We start from the raw sequence: 17,656 nt of genomic DNA, 5'->3' as shown, positions 1-17,656 counted from the left end.
CTCATTTCAAGAAAGGCAGGAAAGATCGGTGAGTGCTTGGAGGCAGCTCGGCTCCCCTCAGCAGACCCCCGCAGCAGCCCAGCCCACCCTAATCCCCACACTCCCGGGAAGGCTCCCTGAGACTTCCTGGGGGGCGGTCAGTGGTTAAATACGAGTTCTTCCCACGCTCCTCCTGCCTTGGGTGCCCAACCTGCAAAGAAGTCAGCCTAGACCCAAAGCCATTGCCCCTGGGTGTGGTGCAAAGGATGAGGCCCAGGGCCGGGTGGGACCTGCTGGAAGGGAAGAGGGCCTCAGGGGCTCCACACCCCACATACCCTATCCGTCTAGCTGCCCTAGGGCTCGGGCCAGTCCCCAGGCGGACCTGCAGGGGCTTCTTCACAGAAAGTGGTGGCATTGCCGGGCTGCTCTGCCCCCAGAATATTAAAACCTAAGGTGGATTGGAGCTTGTTCACGCATTTTTAAAGGGGTGAGGCCACCTGGAGACTTCTAGACAGCAAACTGAGAGCAAAACTTTGCCACTGACTTCAGAAAGTAAAGCTCTTGCCTCATCCGTGCCTGTTTGGGGCTGGGGGAGAAGGTGAGGGAAGAGGTGAAGAGGTGTTATTTTAAAAGACCTGGATTCAAAAAAAAAAAAAAAAAAGACCTGGATTTATTAATATGTTAAGAAAAAGCTCCCTTGGCAATATGTGTTCTCACAGTGCCAACTCGGATCCTATAAAACATTCATGCTCCGAAAGCTGTTACAGAGAGCAGACCCACACACACACCCAAGGAGAGGCCTCAGCAGGAGGTTGCTGCCCTGAAAGGGCCACTAAGACTCAAACACCGCTTCTGGAAAGAATCTGCTCCAGCCCAGCTCCTGGACTCCCAGGCTCCAGGTCCACACTCCTAAGTGTCACAGGGGGACCCTTCCAGATGCCCCACAGAGCTAGAGGGCCCTCCAGGGAAACCCCTGTGACAGGGTCTGGAGTGAAGGGCAAACCGTAGCCAGATATAGCAGACCACAGGAGGAGCACAGCCAGGGCTCGCAGCTGAATCCCCAGATCTCTGTCCCAGAGCTGGGAAGAGGCTGACCCTCCAGTCACAGGCGAGACACAGAGGTGTCAGAGTGGCCCTCTCCATGCTGAACCCCCCACTGTCAGGGTTCCATCCTCTCCAGCCAGGCCAGTTCCCACCTGCTGATACTGAAGCAGGCAGCGCAGAGACTCGACCCCGAGGGACCGGGCCTGCCCCAGCCTCCTGGCCAGCTGCGTGCTGGCTGCCCACCACCTACAAGGTCACAATGGCTGCTGCCGGCACCGAAGTGCCCTGACATCCCCCCCACCCCCCGCCCACTCTGTCCCATGCAGAGACTGGCCTTCCGCATTTACAAAACCAAAGCAGCTGCTTGCTTTTAGGAAATAAATCTAGCCAACTTGGTAATGGACCTTAAAAGTTTCCCCCCTCACCCCGCCATTCTAATAATAATTGGAGTGGAAATTAATTGGAGGGTTCTCTTGCACTGATGACATCTGTCAAGCAACCAGACACGTGGGTTTTGCTAAATTCTTTTATTTTTTGTTTAAATTTTCACTTCAATTTTAATTCTTGAAGAACAGCCTCGACAACATATATCGCACTCATTATAAGAAGCAAAGGGTTATATCAAAAATTATTAGTATAGAATCACAGGAAATCTGGTTTGGAACCAGAAAAAAATACAAAACAGATATAGATACATAGACACAGGACAATTTTTTTATAATTATTTGGAAAATGTTATTTTCCCCTAATTCTTGTTTCTTTTTTATGTGCATACGATGTTTAAATTTTACAAAAAAATGAAAATAAAGACTAGTATTTTACAAAATGAATAACAATGTGTGTGTGTGTGTGTGTGTGTGTGTTTCTACATAGGATTCGGTCCACTTCCATGTGTGTTGTTTTCTGTACAGAATATATCCACATCTGTCCACAATAAATCCTGGAAGGTCCGTTAGTCTCCTTCTGTTTTATTAAAATTTTCATGGTCCTCTCTTCCAAATTTTTTTCTTTTTCTCATCAGACACAAGGTCTTTTTCCTTTCCTTTCCAACGTGTCCACAGATCTGACACTAAAAAGAGTCTCTTTTTCTCCTGGTTTGCAGCTCGGGTTGCATTTCTGCATGGTGGGCTGCTCCTGTCGCCCTGGCCCTCCTCCCCGCTGCCCGGCCCACCGCACCCTGCATCGGCCGCCTGGTGTCCCCGCGGCATTGGAGTCCACGGCCCCCCGCCGGTCCTGTGAGTCTCTAGGGGGTGGGGGCAGGTGGGAAGCGCCCAAGGTCTAGGAGCACTGGATAGACATGTAAGGCCAGTTGAAGCTGCTCCCAGACAGTAACATATCGCGGATGAGAGTTTCGATGGGGGTTTTACCTACCAAACGGACGAAGAAGAGCTGCTCGATGACCGAGGAGGATACGGTGCGCAGCGAGGGCAGTCGTAGGAGCAGTTTGCCGAAGCGGCTGGGCTGGTTAGGGTACTGGCTCCTCACGTACTCCTCCAGCGCGCACTGCGACTTCTCCTGCAGGCTCTCGATGTGGGCGGCATCCGACAGGCCACAGGCATCTGCCCAAGTAGCCACAGGAAGGAGAGACAAGGGGAGGGGGCACACGGTTAGGTCAGCGGACAGCAAAGTCACAAACAGCAAGCCGTTCATTTTTTTTTTCTTTTATGGAGCAAAGGGGAAAAAATAGAAATAGAAGGAAGAAGAAAAGAAATCCTCCCCGCCATGCCTCCCTACTCCTTCTTCACTATTTCCTTCCCCCGGCCCCCAACACAAATAAAAATAAATCAAACTCCCACCAGGCCTGGGGAGCTGGAGAGACAGGCACACACTTGAAGAGGCAGCAACCTCTCCAGTCCCTTTGTTTCTCCTCTTTCACCTTTGGATTAAATAATGTACGATGCTGGAGTCAAGTTGGCTGTACATAGCAACCTGTCCTCCACCTTCAGGGGAGCGTCTTTTCCGTTGTGCTCATTAAAGGGAGGATTTCTGCCCCTTTTGCCCCTGGTTTTGGGGTGTTCAGGAGCCCTGAACAAATATGCAGCCTGGAGGCAGTTCTAAAATGCTTCTTGGAGTCCCCCTCTCAAACCTATATGACCCCAAGCAGAAACCTCAAGGAGAACCTAGATTGTATAGTGAATAGACACATGCGAGGGGGTAAGAAATCATAGGCTGGCAGTGCCTGGCATCAGATCAAGCTCATGCTTTGGCAATACAGGATTTGCGATCCACTCTCTATGCAAGCAAGAACTCTGCAGCAAATCCTCAGCGAGGGTGAACACTTCTATCTGTGCCTTAGATCACGTAATTGAAAATTGGTCACATCTCTGTAAGCTGTATGATAATCAGAAGGAATATGGCTCAGTTACTCCAGGCTGCAGCAAGGAGACAACTTCAGCGATCAGACACAAAGCTGGCCTGGAGGCAGCTGCTGCTTCTGCTTCAGAACTGGGAGGTGGGGAGTTGAGGGGGGATTTGGGGAGATAGGCTTCCTGTGGCAGGACCTATACACAAGGAAACATCTCCAAACCTGTGTGTTTAATCTCACATCAACCAAGGGCTCTTCTTGGTCTACTAAAAATATTTCAAGACGGCAGTTTATACTGTATCAACTAACTAGAGGCAAGCAAATGGAGGGGAAGGTGGAATCAGAGGAATGAAGTGAAGGCTTCCTCTCTTAGTTCAAACACCCATGTTGTTTCCTGTATTAATAATAAATATTTAAAAAACAGGAAGATCACAGAGGAGCCCTTAGCCAGTCAGGAGGTTGACTAGAGATCAAAGGCAGAGTTTGCTAATATATAGATCTGGAAAGAAATTCATGCATGGCAATGCCCCCAAAAGGACACTGTATAATTGTGAATGGGCAAGTGTGACCCTAAGAAGACACAGCAAATGATTCAAAGCGAAACCTGGATCTGCTGAGTTTCTGAGCTTTATGTCTCTGTTTCAGGAACTGGGATTTGTAAAGCATTCTAACACCTTCATCTACAAGGCTATGGCCTTGAGCAAAAATACAAATAAAACTAGTGATAATTCAAGAACTTCTGAGGCAGGTCTCCTTTGACCCCAGATCCAGATTGGGTTCCTCTCAGATGTCTAATTACTCTAGCCAGCCATTTGGGTGCATCCACACTAGCCTGACCTGGGAAGTCAGTGAGATTTTATGACTAGCAGGATGAGGGCAGGAACAGTTTGGGGCTTCGATGCTTAGAGAGGGGACCCTGAGGGTCTGCCCTTGGCTTTGCTTCCTAACCTGGTCCTGCTGAATGACCACCATGCAGACTCTTATTTACATATATCTTGCTTGACATGCATTATCTGCCCCTTCTGCCACAGGATCCCTCTCAGCCTCAGAGAATGCAGTATGAAAGGGACCCACTGATACCCCAGCAGGTTTTTTAAAAGACCCATATGGAATCTCCTCAGGTTTGTAAAATATTTATCTGATATTTACACTTAGGGCCCCCAGGGTGCAAGGTCACTACCCTTCCCCCAGCTAGGCTACTCCAAGGGAGAGAAGCCCAGGAAAGGCATAGCTGGGCCCTGTGTTGGCTGCATCGAGTTCTTTCCTCCTTTGAAGGCAGATTGCCTGTAGCTGGGCCCTGCTGCAAAGTGCCAGCCGGCCAGCCCTGTGGCCTCCCTCGGGCAGGAGCCCTAATTTGGGCCTGGCTTCCCACTCTAGATATTCATTCCTACTCTGGATATTTCTGCAACAGAATTCCCCCAACTGTGGACTGACAGTATGAGCTCTCAGATCAATCGTCTGGTTGTGGTAGCAAAACTAGGTGAGCAGGGGGTGTGATGCAGTACATATTTACGCTCCATGAGTTATACCCAGAGAAGAAAAGGAGGCAGAATGTGCAAAACCCATGTCTCGCTTTTTATATGGTAGTGTCAATGTGGGAACCTTCAATATTTCATCTACAGTATATGGAAAAGAAATTATGTAAATAAATAACCATTACCGCTCAGGCCCTCCCAGCTTAGCCTTTGTAGTGCAGAGAATGTATTTCATGTTGTGCATTCAGAAGAGTTTAGTGTTCAGGAAATATAGATGTAATCAGCTGCCATAACTAGAAATCAAAGTTATTATTGTGCTGAAAATGGATTTCTCGTATTTATGTTAACTAGATGGCTCCTTTCGGGGAAAGTCTCATTTATCTGAGAGAATATTTAGGTGTATGAATTAATGAATTTTTTTAAAAAGTAAGTTCAGGTCATGACCTAGTCCTTGGATGCTGTCCAGAATATTAAGGATTAAACATACCATCCGGAGGCCAAATGTGAAAACCACCACAGGGAACCCCCGTGCCAGCTTCAAATACTTATCCGGAGTAAACCTCGTTGGACAATATGTCTAAAACTGTCTTTTCCATCATTCAAAGTTTGCTTAAAAGTTGGATGACTTTGAGAAGGCTTCCCATGAATTCCCTTCTGGCTAGCAATCAAAACAAGTTTAGTCAAAAGTGGAAATGTGTTGTATGGAGGAGGGGGGTGAATTACTACTGACAGCTCTATTTCCATTTTCAGATATTCTTCTTGCAATTTTTCCAACAAAATAATGTTATTGTTCACTTCTCGGCCTCCCTTACACCTTGAAGACTTGGTTTAAGAAATATCTTTGTGAAAACTTTTTTTTAAAGGGACACTTTTCACAGGGACATTTTAGGATGGAAAGTTGAAAGGAAAGCATGAATAATTCCACAGTCTTCCCTACAGCCTGCACAGTCCTTGCCTCTCTCTGGGAAAGGGCAGGAGATCAGAAAAGTCAAGGGGGTTCAAAGAACCTTAGCGGGGGGACAAGGAAAAAGGGAGGGAGACTTTTCTTGAGAAGACCTCTGTCCAGCTCCAAGTCACATTTCTGCTTCAAGACACCTCACTGGATGAGATTTTAAAACCCCAGCTTCCCTGACACTGGCTTGCTTCCTGATTAATTTGGCTAAAGAGCTGGGGAGTGGAGAGCCAGACAGGCCCCAGGCCTGCCAGAGCTAAAGCAGCCGGGTCGCTGCTTCCCAGGCTCTTTGTCACTTTTGAAAAACACGTTTCCATCAAGAAGACTTATTAAGATAAAATGCATTCAAACACCAAGGAGGCTATTCAATAAATCTTCCATTTGTTTTAAGGTTCGCACTTTATCCTCTTGCAAAGAATAACTCCCTCTCCCACTAGCAGACCTGCATTTGCACTGAAAGTAAAAGGGGGGCAGTCCAAGTCCACAGCTCAGGCCACCCTGCATACAAATGAGATGCTCTTGTCTAAATAAATTATCTGCTGTTCAGATCGATATTAATACTACATTTGCTACATTACAATATTGTGCAAATTTAAGAGTCATTTTAATACAATGTAAATATGATTCTTCACGCATGAAAGCCAGGAAATATTGATAGATTATACCACTGCTTACTGTTCAACAAGGCCTTGGGAAAGGGGTTTTGCCGTCTCTGCTCAAGAGTGGTTTTAATTTGGCCTTTGGAGGTCCTGCCTCTAGGATAGATTTATTAGGATGGTTTATTTGTTCTCCGAATGGAGGAATTAAAAACAATAGCGCCAATAATGGTGGTAAACCGGCAGCTAACCCTACTCACAGTGGGCAAGGCCCGAGACCCAGTCTGAGCAGCTCTGTTCCCCACCAGCGTCCTTTCTGGCTTTGTTTATATTTCCCCCCATTACCTGCTGTCCTGGGTGTTTATATGTTTCCCTCTTGCAGGTTACAATAATAAAAGGGGGGCAGTGTTCTCAGAGGCTCGGACCAGAGCCTTCAAAGGCAACATTAATGCACTTTCCTGGAAGTTAATTTGAACCATCTATCATAAGAGAAATTGTTAACATGCATGTTACCACTGCCTACATTTAATTTGATATTTTTAAGGCACTCTGTTAAATTTCCAATGTTCGTGCGTTTTGCGTGGCTATGAGATTTATCTCCGGGGCGGGAATCCTCCCATACTTGCGGGTTCTACCGTATTGCTTTTGTTTTTCATCTTTCTTGTTTAGATCGAATCCGTTTTTTACGACCCTCAATAACCTCAGCAACTGCAAACATGAATGGTTTCCGATAAGGGAAAATCAGGATGCAATAAAGCGGGATTATTTATGATTTATTTGCCCGTATTCTTCTCTTTCTCCCTCTCTGTGTCTCACTGTGTCGGGAAGCTCAGCCAGGGAGCGTGCCACGCAGAGGAGAAAGCCACATTCCCACGTTCTCTTCCTTCCCTCTCCTCCCCCAGAAACGCTGAGCTCCGGCACACACGCACACGCACATCGCACACACATGCACACCGCACACACGCGCAGCCAGACGGATCCACGGCACCGCCTCCCCGCCCCACCCCCCGCCAGACACGCGCCCGCCGCCGCCGCCGCGGCCCCGCGCGGGGCTCCAGGCCGCCAGGCCGGGCCACCTAGCCGCCCGCGCCCGCGCCGCCTCAGCGTCCGCACCGCGGCGCTCCCAAGATGGCAGCGGCGCCGCCGGCCGCTTCCCCGCGCGGGGGCCGCAGGTCCCCGGCCAGGCCCGAGGTCCGGCGAGGGCCCGGCCGCGGCGGGCGCGGCGGCGCGGCGCAGGAGGCCGGGCCCGAGCGGAGCGGGGCCTTCGGGCGCTCCCGGCGCGGCCTGCCCTCCCAGCGGCCGCAGCCTCACCTGACGTGAACAGCACGATGGCTTTGAGGCAGCTGTACTCGGCCGAGTCGACGTGCAACGCCTTGAGCTTCTCCACCTGCTCCTGGAAGATGCGGATGTGGTCCATGAAGGCCACGACGCGGTCGGCGGACATGGGCGAGGCGTGCAGGCCGGCGGCGGCCAGCAGCGGCGCCACGTGCAGCGGCATGGAGCACTGGGCTGCGTTGAGCACGAACAGCTCGCTCCAGGTCAGGCGTAGCAGGGACACCTGGTCGGTGATCTGCAGATCCGGGAAGAAGGGGATGTTGCGGGCCCACTCGACGGCGCTGAAGAGCAGGCGCGCGGCCAGCTCGCAGATGTTCTCGATGCCCATGATGTTGTTGGGCTGCATGCATTGGCTGCCGTAGCGCGACGTGGGGTAGGGCTCCGCGCGCAGCAGCAGCGAGATGTAGCCGGACAGGTAGCAGTGGCCGTTGAGGGGGTCCCCGTTGGTGAGTGCGTACTGGCCTGGATTGGGTTGAGTTGGAGGCATTCTTCCTCGCTGAACCGCTGACGAAAAGAAAGAGAGAAAAGAGGCAATGTGCATCCAGGGGGCTTGCGAACATCCCGTGCCGCAGCGCACCCGACACAATGCGGAGGTTCTTCCCGCAGCCACAAGCGCCCGGAGCATCTCCTTTGGCGCTCGCTCTCACTCACAGCCCACACCCGGAGGCAATATGGGGTGAAGCCCTCCAGCTCCGCGGCTCGGTATGCCCAGCCGTCTCCTGCGCCCCTGGCCACCCCAGCCCTGCCAGAACTAGGCCTGACTTACGGGCCCCCAGCCCCGTAAGGCCAAGAAAATGCCACCCAGCCCCTCGACCACCAGCAAGTCACACGCAGATTAATGAAATCCCACTCACCCCTCCAGAAGGAACCAAATCAGGGTAAAACAAAAACAAAAACAGGCGAAACCAGAGAAAGGTTGTGGTTCTAGGCAAATGCCTAGCTGCCTCTTCATTTGCAAGCAAGCTGGTTTTGCTCAAAATGTTTCCATATTCTCTAAAAATGCTACGGAATTATCCTTAAAATAGATACAAGTTACATACCCTACTAACCACTTACAACTTTTGAAGAGAAAACAAGTATCCTGCACCCCTCCCCTATCCCCTCCTCCCCATCGCCCCACACAAGGTTCTCACTGTTAAAAGCAACAAAAAATTGAAAAAAAATCAAGAAAAAAGTTGAACTTACAGTAGCCAAACATTATTGAAAAAAGTGGAAAATATAATTAATGTCTGTCCTGCGCGGTGCCACTGCAACCTGCAGCCAGCTTTTGCCCAGTGAATGCACGAGCTTGCAACTGCAAAAACACTGGATTCATTAACCATCTGAATGCAAAACGTAAGCATGCTTTGAGTTCTTAAAGCTGACCAAAGTTTTTTTTTTTTTTTAATGTGTATGTTTTACTTCAACAGTGCCAGCGTTTTAAATTGCCATGTAAACAAAGACAACTTTAGGAAAAGTTAGGGCTACTGAACTCTCCCCCCAGCAAATTAATATAGATATGTCCATGTACACGTAGCTATCTTACTTCAGGTTATACACTATTTTCTTAAGTTTGCATTGATTCTAATTTTAATGCAAGCCTCAATGCAATTTAAGCTCTCGAAACATAATGGCTACAATACTTTTTTCTAATTATAGTTTTGAACTTGGCAGTTATTTTTCAATTAAATGAGAGTACAATTCAAAGTTTTTTTGTTTTGTTTTGTTTTTTGTTTTTCAGATGCCTATAAAATCTCCCTGGAGCTAGAAATGAAGTCGTCATATTTGCCTGCTCCTTGAGATCTGAAGGAATTCAATTTCTTTTCTTGTGGCATATAAAATACAATTTTAAAGTCAATTACAAGAAGGAGTAATCTGCATTCTATAAAATTGACTGGTTCACTAATTTGACTATAAGACATCTTTAATGATTGTCAGGAGATAAACTTTAATTGTAAATGGCTAGATATATTTATAAGAAAAGTGCTGCATCTCTTGCCACATGAACATGAAGCATATCTAAATACAACATCAAAAGTTGTGTTAAAAGAAACCAAAGCCATACAACACAGGGATTAAATGATGTGGAAGCTCATGCCAGCTGCAGTCTATGCATTATAGCCAAGTCAGAAGGATCGGTAAATGCCGCTGTAAATTGTAATTTGTATGCAGTATTTAAGCAGAGGGTGGAGTTTGATGAAGAAATAAAACGAGTATCATGCTTAAAAAAAAATGACACAACTATGAAAGCACGGTTCAGTCACAAACTTTCCTTTGAAAGTAGAGGGGTGAAAACAAGGCCACAGCTCTGGAGGAGGCGGCCCCAGCTCGGTGAAGAGGAGAGGGAACCAGTGAACAGGCCAGAAGCCCCCCTTCCCCCCTAATTAGACCTACAAGTGCAATAAATCTCACTCCTCTTTTTCCAAGCTAAGCTTCCAAAAGGATGATGCAGTAATGAATCTATGGTTCAGAGTACTCCAGTCTCCAGCCCTCCCCCATTTTAAATAAAGGGCATGAAGAGGTGGAGGGGAAAGTGGAATGAAAAAACACAGAAACAGAGTTTTCCGGGGGAAATAAGCACCCCTCCCCAAGTTCATGCCAGCCCAGCCCCAAGCATCCTCACGCACACGCGGGAAAGAGACACGCACCGAGCACATCCAAGACAGAGGGAGGGGATTTTAAGCCACAGCTCACGATCCCAGGGACAAAATCCTGAGCAGGCAGAGGGTGGGGTGGAGGAGCCGGGGAGAGGAGCGCAGGCCAGGAGGGGGAGGCAGCGGCAGCGAGCTGGGTGTGGGGGGGGGGGGGCGGCGGGAGACGCCGGGGGAGGAAGGTAGCGGGGACAGGGGAAGCTGGGACGGGCCGGGACCGCAGGAACCCCAGCCCCATACAGCAGCCACCCCCGCGAGAGAGAAAGAAAGAGGGCCGGGGAGGCGGGCGAAGCTCAGGGAAAGAAGCACAGAATAAATATTCACCTTCCCGCCTCATGCCCACTTTGAGGCACTTCTTGAGGCGGCAGTATTGGCACTGGTTGCGGTGGTGCTGGTCGATGGGACAGTTCCTGTTGGCACGGCATGTGTAAGTTAAGTTCCTGCGGACGCTCCTCTTGAAGAAACTTTTGCAGCCCTCGCAGGTGAACTGGCCGTAGTGCTTGCCGCTCGACTTGTCCCCGCACACCACGCACTCGATGTGCTGCTGGCTCTGGCCCGAGCCGGGCGGGCCCTGGCCCTTGTCCCCTGCCGTGCCGGGGGTGGCGGGCGCTCCGGGCTGGCCCGGGGTCTGCGGCGTGTGCGGCGCGCCCGAGCCCGCCTGCTGCTGCTGCTCGCCGGCGCCGCCGCCGCCGCGGGCCGCCTGCGCTGCGGGGTTGGGGCCGCCGGGGTTGCCCCCGGCCACGTCGTCCTGCGGATCTCGCCAGCTGCTAACTACCATTGCCATATCTTTGGGCCCGGGGAGCGCTGGGGGGAGCCGAGCTGCTCGCCGAGGGCCGCGGGGCGCGCGGGCGCGCTGGGAGGGGAAGGGGAAGGGGAAGGGGGGAGGGGGAGGGGGCGGGGGGCCCGCCCGGCGCCCCGGGGTCGCGGGAGCCGAGCCCGAGCCGGGCACCAGCCGCTGCCTCCGCCGCCGCCGCCGCTGCCGCCGCTACTGCCTCGGCCGCCCCGCTGCTGCTGCGCGCCCGCCCGCCCGGCTGGCGTTTTGTTGTGGTTCCTGCTGTTTTCTTTCTCTCTTTTTGCAGCCCCCCCAGGCTCTCAGGCTCCCCCCCCAACACCCCTGCTCCCCTCGCCCGCTCCCCCCGCGCTCCGATCCTGGGGGGGGCACGCTCTCCTTCCCCCCCCTCCCCACCCCCCCCCAGCGAGCAAGCTTCCTTCTCTCGCTTTTTTCTTCTTCACCAAGTTGCAAAATCAGAAATGGCACAGGCGGCAGCCGGTAGCGGCGCGGGGCGCAGCGCCGGGGGCGGCGGGCATGGGCCACGGCGCGCGCACACACTCACCCTCCGCCTTGCCCGCACCCCCGCGCACACACACACTCGCACACACACTCGCTCACCCGCGCCGGGCGCCCGCCCGCCCGCCCGCCGGCCACTGGGGCTACGCGCTGTGCGCCGGCAGAGCAGACATAGAGGAAGCCGGCGAGGGCGGCGGCGGCGGCGGAGGAGGAGGAGGTCGAGGTTGCAGGCGCCTCTGGAGCCGCTGCCTCAGCTGCAGCAGCGAGCGCCGCTGGAGGAGCCGGGGCCCGGGCCGGAGTCCGAGCTGGAGTCGGGGCTGCAGCCGGAGCGCGAGCTCGGGTCGGGGCCGCCCGCGCCGCCGCCGCTGTCCCGGCGGGAGCCCTCGCTGGGCTCGGGATTGAGGGGAGCGCGGTGAGCCGAGCAGGGCGCGGGGCGAGGCTGCCGGCGGCGATCAGAGCGCGCTGGTGTCGGGGGGCCAGGTCCAGGGCCGGACGCAGCCAGCCATTCAGGAAGGCAGAGCTGGAGAGCGGGAGGCAGCCAGCGAGGAGGATCACACACTTTGCTCTTTTTGTTGTGCCGGTGGCGCCGGGCTCTCGCTGCCTTTTTCTTTCGGGAGGTGACGGAGGGGGAGAAAAACACAAGATAATTCACGCCGGCGACGAATTCACAGCGAAACAGAAAATATAAAAATCAGAAGAAAAAGAATTGCAAAAAAAAAAAAAAAAAAAAGAAAAAAGAAAAAAAAAAGCGAGAGAGACATCCAAAGTAGGTCGAATAAATAATCCTCTTCTTTTCCTCTTTCTTGCTCCTTCTTCTGCTTCTTCTGCTATAACACACAGAGCTAGTTAAAAAAACCCTGGAGATCGCCCAAAAATGTTCTTTTTTTAGTATTTTAAATAAGTGCTCTTCAGCCGGGAACCAACACCCTCCCTCCAAAAAAAATCATATATGTATAAAATAACGATAAGAATACGAAGGGGGTGCCTCCTCCTCCTCCTTTTTTTTTTTTTTTAAGTTTATCCCTCACTCTTCTGCAGGAATGGAGTAAAAGAGACAAGGAGGAGGGAGAAAAAGGAGAGAAAGAAGAAGAATACGGGGGAAACAACTAATAGAATATGTAAGAAAAGAGAAAGGGGCGAGAGGAGAGGGGGGAGAGAAGAGAGAAAGAGAGAGATTGAGAGAGAGAGGCGGAGGAGAAAGAGAGAGAGAGAGAGAAGAGAGAGAGAGAGAAAGAGAGAGAGACCCCAAAATTGAATGCGTTTAAACGGGAGGACTCGCAGAGCAGTGTTTCCGAAAGGGGGATCTGCGCGAATGTCTGTATATAGTGAACTTTGACACTACTATTGAAACTGACACGTTTCTATGGAGATCGCTGCCTTATATGGAGCTCGTGTCAAGGAGCCAAGAGAAGGGCTGCTGGCAACTGATAATCAAAGGCGACTGACTGGTCAGAGCCCTGAATCGGGGGGGAGAGAAAATGGGAGGCTAAGGTTAGCCAAGCCTCCCGAACGCCATTGGTTGGAGAGCCCCTCCCCCCTCCTCTTTTTCTTTCTTTCTTTTTTTTTTTTTCCCCTCCCTCTTAGCTACCTACTTACGGGTTGGCGAGGGAAGGAGGGGAGAAAGTGAGGGGGGGGGGGTGTGCTTCTGACAAGCGCAATTTACAATGAGATCGCCCTGCGCTGCTATTTACTCTGAGACCTGATTAGTATGGGTCGTCTATGGTCACACACACACACACACACACACACACACACACGCACACCAGAGGGGGAAGGGATGGCGAGGGGAAGAATGCCTTGCCATGGGTAAAAAGAGAATTAGAAAGACATTATTTTGTTTTCTTCCGAAAAGTTTTTAGAATTATGTTTTATGAGCGTAAAGAGTGTCATTGAAAATGTTAGGAAAATTTTAAATGGGAATTAAACTCTCACCGTTTTAATGATTCGTGAAATATTTTGGGTTTGTATTGTTTTCTTCTTTCACACATAAGCACAATCCAAGAGTGGATTCTGCTCATTTTATATTCCTTTAAGAAACAAAGTAGGGACTCCCTGTTTTTTGGTCCAACGTATATTTTGGTTTTAAAATTAAGGGTTTAATTATGACAAAAATGCACTCCTGGAATTCGCAGCTATTGCCACAAAATCAATCCGAGCCAACGGTTCCTCTCCATCCCAAAGATGATTTTTAAAATAAACTTTCCAGTCAATCCGATTTTTCCTTCTTCTCTCTTTTTTTCTTTTCCCTTTTTGGTATCCTCAGGCTGTTCCAAGTTCCTACGAACGCTCCAGTAATTATTAATAAAATAGTAGTAAGTTCTCATATCGTTGGGGGCGGGGTGGTTAGTGCGGCCAAGTCCGAGTCCCAGGAAAAGAGGAAAGGGGTGAGCGAGAACGGAAGGAGATGGGAGATGGGGAGAGGAGGGGGGGGGAGGGGAAGAGGAAGGCAGGAGGGAGAGGGAGGGAGGGGGAGAGGGGAAGAGAGGGGGGAGAGAAGGGGGAGAGAGTGAGGGGGGAGAGAGGGAGGGGGGAAGAGAGAGAGAGAGGAGAGAGAGGAGAGGGAGGGAGAGAGAGAGAGAGAGGGAGAGAGAGGGGGAGGAAGGGAGAGAGGGAGAGGGAGAGGGAGAGGGAGAGGGAGAGAGAGGGGGAGAGAGAGAGAGAGACACCCCGATTCCCAAAGGCGATTGGTCGCCGGAGGAGGGGCCGGCGGGAGGAGCGGGTCCCGCCGCGAGGCCTGCAGGAATCGCTGGCTCCGGCTGCCACCTAGCGGACGGGAGCCGCGTCCCGGAGGCGCACAGTCGGGTCCCTCCTCCCCTCCCGGCAGGCAGCCTGTGCCTTTTCTCCAAACGAAGACAGCACTTTGAAAATTCTTTCAATGGATTTTTTTTTCCTTGAAAGATCGTACTGGGGGAAAATGATACTTCTATTAGTTACATATTCTCCAATCGCACACTCGCACCCCCCTCGTTTTGAGATCGCTCCCCTAGGCAGGCTCAGGCGGGCGCGGAGCGGCGCGGAGTGACAAAGCCGCCGCTGCTGCCGCCGGCGGTGGGAGCTGCGCTTGCCCGCCCGCCCCTAGACTCGGGAGAGCGTAAAAGTTTGTCTCAGCTCCAGCACCCTGAGCCTCAACACGCCCTCAGGTAAAGGTGGGAGTAAATGGCCACGCTGTATTGACAGAGGTAGGGTTTGTTTTTTAATACACGTTCTCCCTTTAAATTTCACTAGGGAGGGGTTTGGGAAGCGCTGCGTGTTTGGGGTACGTTTTGCGCTTCCCGGTCTCTCCAGCCTACAAGTCTGGAGTCGGCGACCGCTTAGTGACGAGCGACGATTTTAAAGAGCAGAATAAAGGCTTTTCCGTGTCTGCCCCGCAGCCCCTCCAGCTCGAATAATGAAGAGACAGTCAATGCACTCCGCAAGCGGCGGCCCATTGTACGCAGCTGATGGAGAGGAGGCGGTGGGGGCCGGCGAGGGCTCCTTGCCCTCGCCCTTCTCCCCAAATAAACGCGCTTACGTCTCCCGGTCAGTTAAAAGGTGAAATGAACACGATTAAAAGACAGGACGAAAGAAAAGAAAGGAGGAAAAGAAAGAAAGAAAAAGAAAGAAAGAGAAAGAAAGAAAGAAAGAAAAAGAAAGGAGGAAAGAAAGGAGAAAAGAAAGAAAAAAGGGAAGAAGGAAGAAAAAGATAAAGAACGAGCTTTCTACATATAAATTCTAAATTGTTCTCCCCATCTAGTACAAAGGCAGGCAGTCGAGGGCAGAGGAAGCAGGCACAGAGGGATACAGGGAGAAGGAAAGAGAACGTGGAGAGAGACGGAGCGAGTGGAAGAGGAAGCGAGAGCGAGCGCCAGGGAACCAGAGGCCCCCTGGACGCCCGGCCCTCAGGCCCAGCCGCCCTCGGACCCTGGACCGGGAGTCGTGGGCACCAGAAGCGAGACTCGGCCAAGTCCTGCCCCACCAGGCAAGTAACGCAATGATTATCGTTTCTTTTGAACTCGGGGTTGGCAACGCGGACAGGCCGGGAGGCAGCCTTTGCTAGCATGGCTTCTGCAGGCCGGGGCCGCAGTCCAGTCAGCCGGGGCGGGTCGAGAAGAACTTTCCGCGGGGCCTGCTCCGGAGCTGCCCTCACCCGGCCTCTGTCCCGCGGCGGCGTGGAGGTAGGGATCACGGCCGCGGCGCCGCCCTGGAGCTGAGGATCGTGCCCGCCGAGCATCAGTCCAAATTCAAAACAGGTCTCCTCCACCCCCATTCTCTACCCTCCTCCCGCACTGGCGGGAAAATGCTGCGGCGCCTCCAGCCTGGGGGCGGAGGACCGGGGGCGGAGGGTCCACAGGTTTGGCACCCGCGCCGCCATCGCCGGCCCCCCCCCCCCTCCGGTGCCAAGCCGGAGCCGCGGTGGAGTCGGCTTCCAAGTCCGGCCGGGCTGGCCCTGCAGCCAGCGCCTTGCCACGCTGCAGCCAGGCCCTGGCGAGCAAGGCTCCTGCCGCCCACCTGCGGACGCCGTTTGTAACGGGATCCCCTAATGTAACGCGATCGATGACTGCCTGTTTGATGTGGGTGATAGTGTCAGCGAATTAAAAGGGACACCACGCCACTCTCCCCAGCGGAGAACCCGCGGCGGCGGCGGCGGCGGCGGCGGCGGCGGCAGCAGCGAGAGAGCACCAGATCCGCAGCGCCGCAGCCCAGCCAGACTTCTCGCGCAGCAGCAAGAGGGCTGGGGGTGCAAGAGGGCTGGGGGTGGGGAGGGGTCACCTCCCCAGGGGTGAGGACGGTGCGAGTGTGTGTGAAAGGAAGAGCCTCAATTAAAACCGAAGAGAAAGCTTTCCTCGGCGCTGGGCAGGGGCGCGCGTTTGCGTCAGAGGGCGCACAGGGCGGGCGCGCGGGGCGGGGGAGCCGACGCCGGGGGCCGCGCCCCAGGGCTGGGTGGGCGCGGGAAGGAGCCAGCTAAGCGGCGTCGGCCTCGGTTCGGCCTTGCAAGCTAGGGGCAAGGCGTGGCAGGAGGACTAGATGAGGCTCCCCGGGAGCGGTGGGGCCCGCTCACCCGCGCTGTGGGCTCTTTCTGCCGGCCCCTACCCTGAGCTTCCAAACTCGCAAGAGGCCCCTGGGATCTGGTGTGACCCCCGGGTATGGGAAGAAGCGGAGACCTCGAGTGGCCTCAGGCGAAGCTGCCTGCTTCTGTGGAAGGAAGGGAGGGAGGGAGGGGTGCAGCCCCCGGCCTTGGTCTCGGAAAGGGAGGGGTGGCTGTTGGTTGTGGTGCCCGGAGCAGTGGAAACCCTCGGCTTTTCAAAGCAGGGGAACAGATCGCGCTCCTGCCGGGCGTATGCGCCAACTTTCTGTCGTGAGAGGGGCAAGAAGAAACCGAGGCTTTTCGAGGAGGGGCGCTTTCCCCTTCCAGCCCAAGCATCACTCTAGGCTCAGTTTCTCTTCTGGACCCTGTGTTCCCCCATCGCATTTGCACACCCGCAGAGCGCCTCCACTTTGGCTCAAAGCCCCACCCCCAGCAAACGGCTTCCGTGGAGGGACTGAGGGTCAGCTCAGGTCCTGAGGCAGCCGAGGCTTTCTCTCCACGAGGCTGTCGTTCGTTACGAGTTCAACTTGGCACACTACCGGAAGCGCCCCACACGCAACCCCGGAGACAATGATATCTGTTGCGGTTGGGGAGGGCGCGTAATAGAAAGTGGTCATATTTTGAGGGAGCACATAGGTCCTCAAACTGTGCAAATCCACACACGGGTCCAGGAACGCTCAGCTGCAGAAGCAGAAAAGCAGATGGAATTTCCATCTTCCTTCCACTCATCCTCTCTTCTCCAGATCTTTCTCCCTCCCTTCTCCACCAAGCCCTTGTTTCCGGGGACCTCTAACTGGGTCTCTTGGACCCAAACCCACTGTGGCCCTTGTCTCAGCACACTCCTTGAGACTGCCAGCATGGTGGCCATATATATTCGGCCCTCTCCAAGGTCTCTCTCTCCTGGCGAGGCTGGTGTAGAGACAGGACACCTGGCTGGTTTCCTCACCGGGGCCTGGACTCCCAGGCCTCACTTCTAAAGTCTTCCTC

At 53.1% G+C, this 17,656-nt stretch overlaps 1 protein-coding gene and 1 long non-coding RNA gene across 2 annotated transcripts in view; one reads left to right on the top strand and one right to left on the bottom strand.

The window, feature by feature from the left end:
- Window positions 1–1,540: 1,540 nt before the first annotated feature.
- NR2F1 (nuclear receptor subfamily 2 group F member 1) lies at window positions 1,541–11,432 on the bottom strand. Its single transcript, XM_057541524.1, has 3 exons — window positions 10,641–11,432; window positions 7,663–8,190; window positions 1,541–2,582 (listed from the first exon to the last, which is right to left on the bottom strand). The coding sequence occupies exons 1-3, from the start codon at window positions 11,098–11,100 to the stop codon at window positions 2,302–2,304; spliced, it is 1,269 nt and encodes a 422-aa protein (XP_057397507.1). The 5' UTR covers window positions 11,101–11,432; the 3' UTR covers window positions 1,541–2,301.
- Window positions 11,433–14,503: 3,071 nt separating this feature from the next.
- The window catches only part of LOC114235913 (uncharacterized), a 154,401-nt gene continuing 151,248 nt past the window's right edge, over window positions 14,504–17,656 (top strand). Inside the window, exon 1 of the long non-coding RNA XR_003621984.2 lies at window positions 14,504–14,744. This is a non-coding gene — a long non-coding RNA (uncharacterized LOC114235913). The remainder of the gene's footprint in view (window positions 14,745–17,656) is intronic.

Source organism: Balaenoptera acutorostrata, chromosome 2 (genome assembly GCF_949987535.1).
Source record: "Balaenoptera acutorostrata chromosome 2, mBalAcu1.1, whole genome shotgun sequence".
Lineage (NCBI taxonomy): Eukaryota > Metazoa > Chordata > Mammalia > Artiodactyla > Balaenopteridae > Balaenoptera > Balaenoptera acutorostrata.
The sequence above is the reverse complement of the archived record's forward strand: the minus strand, read 5'-3'. Positions and strand labels throughout refer to the sequence as shown.

Excerpts from the sequence above, each read along its gene's own strand:
- NR2F1 (XM_057541524.1), bottom strand. The coding sequence starts at position 11,100 with ATGGCAATGGTAGTTAGCAGCTGGCGAGATCCGCAGGACGACGTGGCC. Across the intron at positions 8,191-10,640 it reads AGTGGGCATGAGGCGGGAAG|CGGTTCAGCGAGGAAGAATG; the intron begins GTGAATATTTAT and ends TCTTTTCGTCAG. Across the intron at positions 2,583-7,662 it reads CATCGTGCTGTTCACGTCAG|ATGCCTGTGGCCTGTCGGAT; the intron begins GTGAGGCTGCGG and ends CTACTTGGGCAG.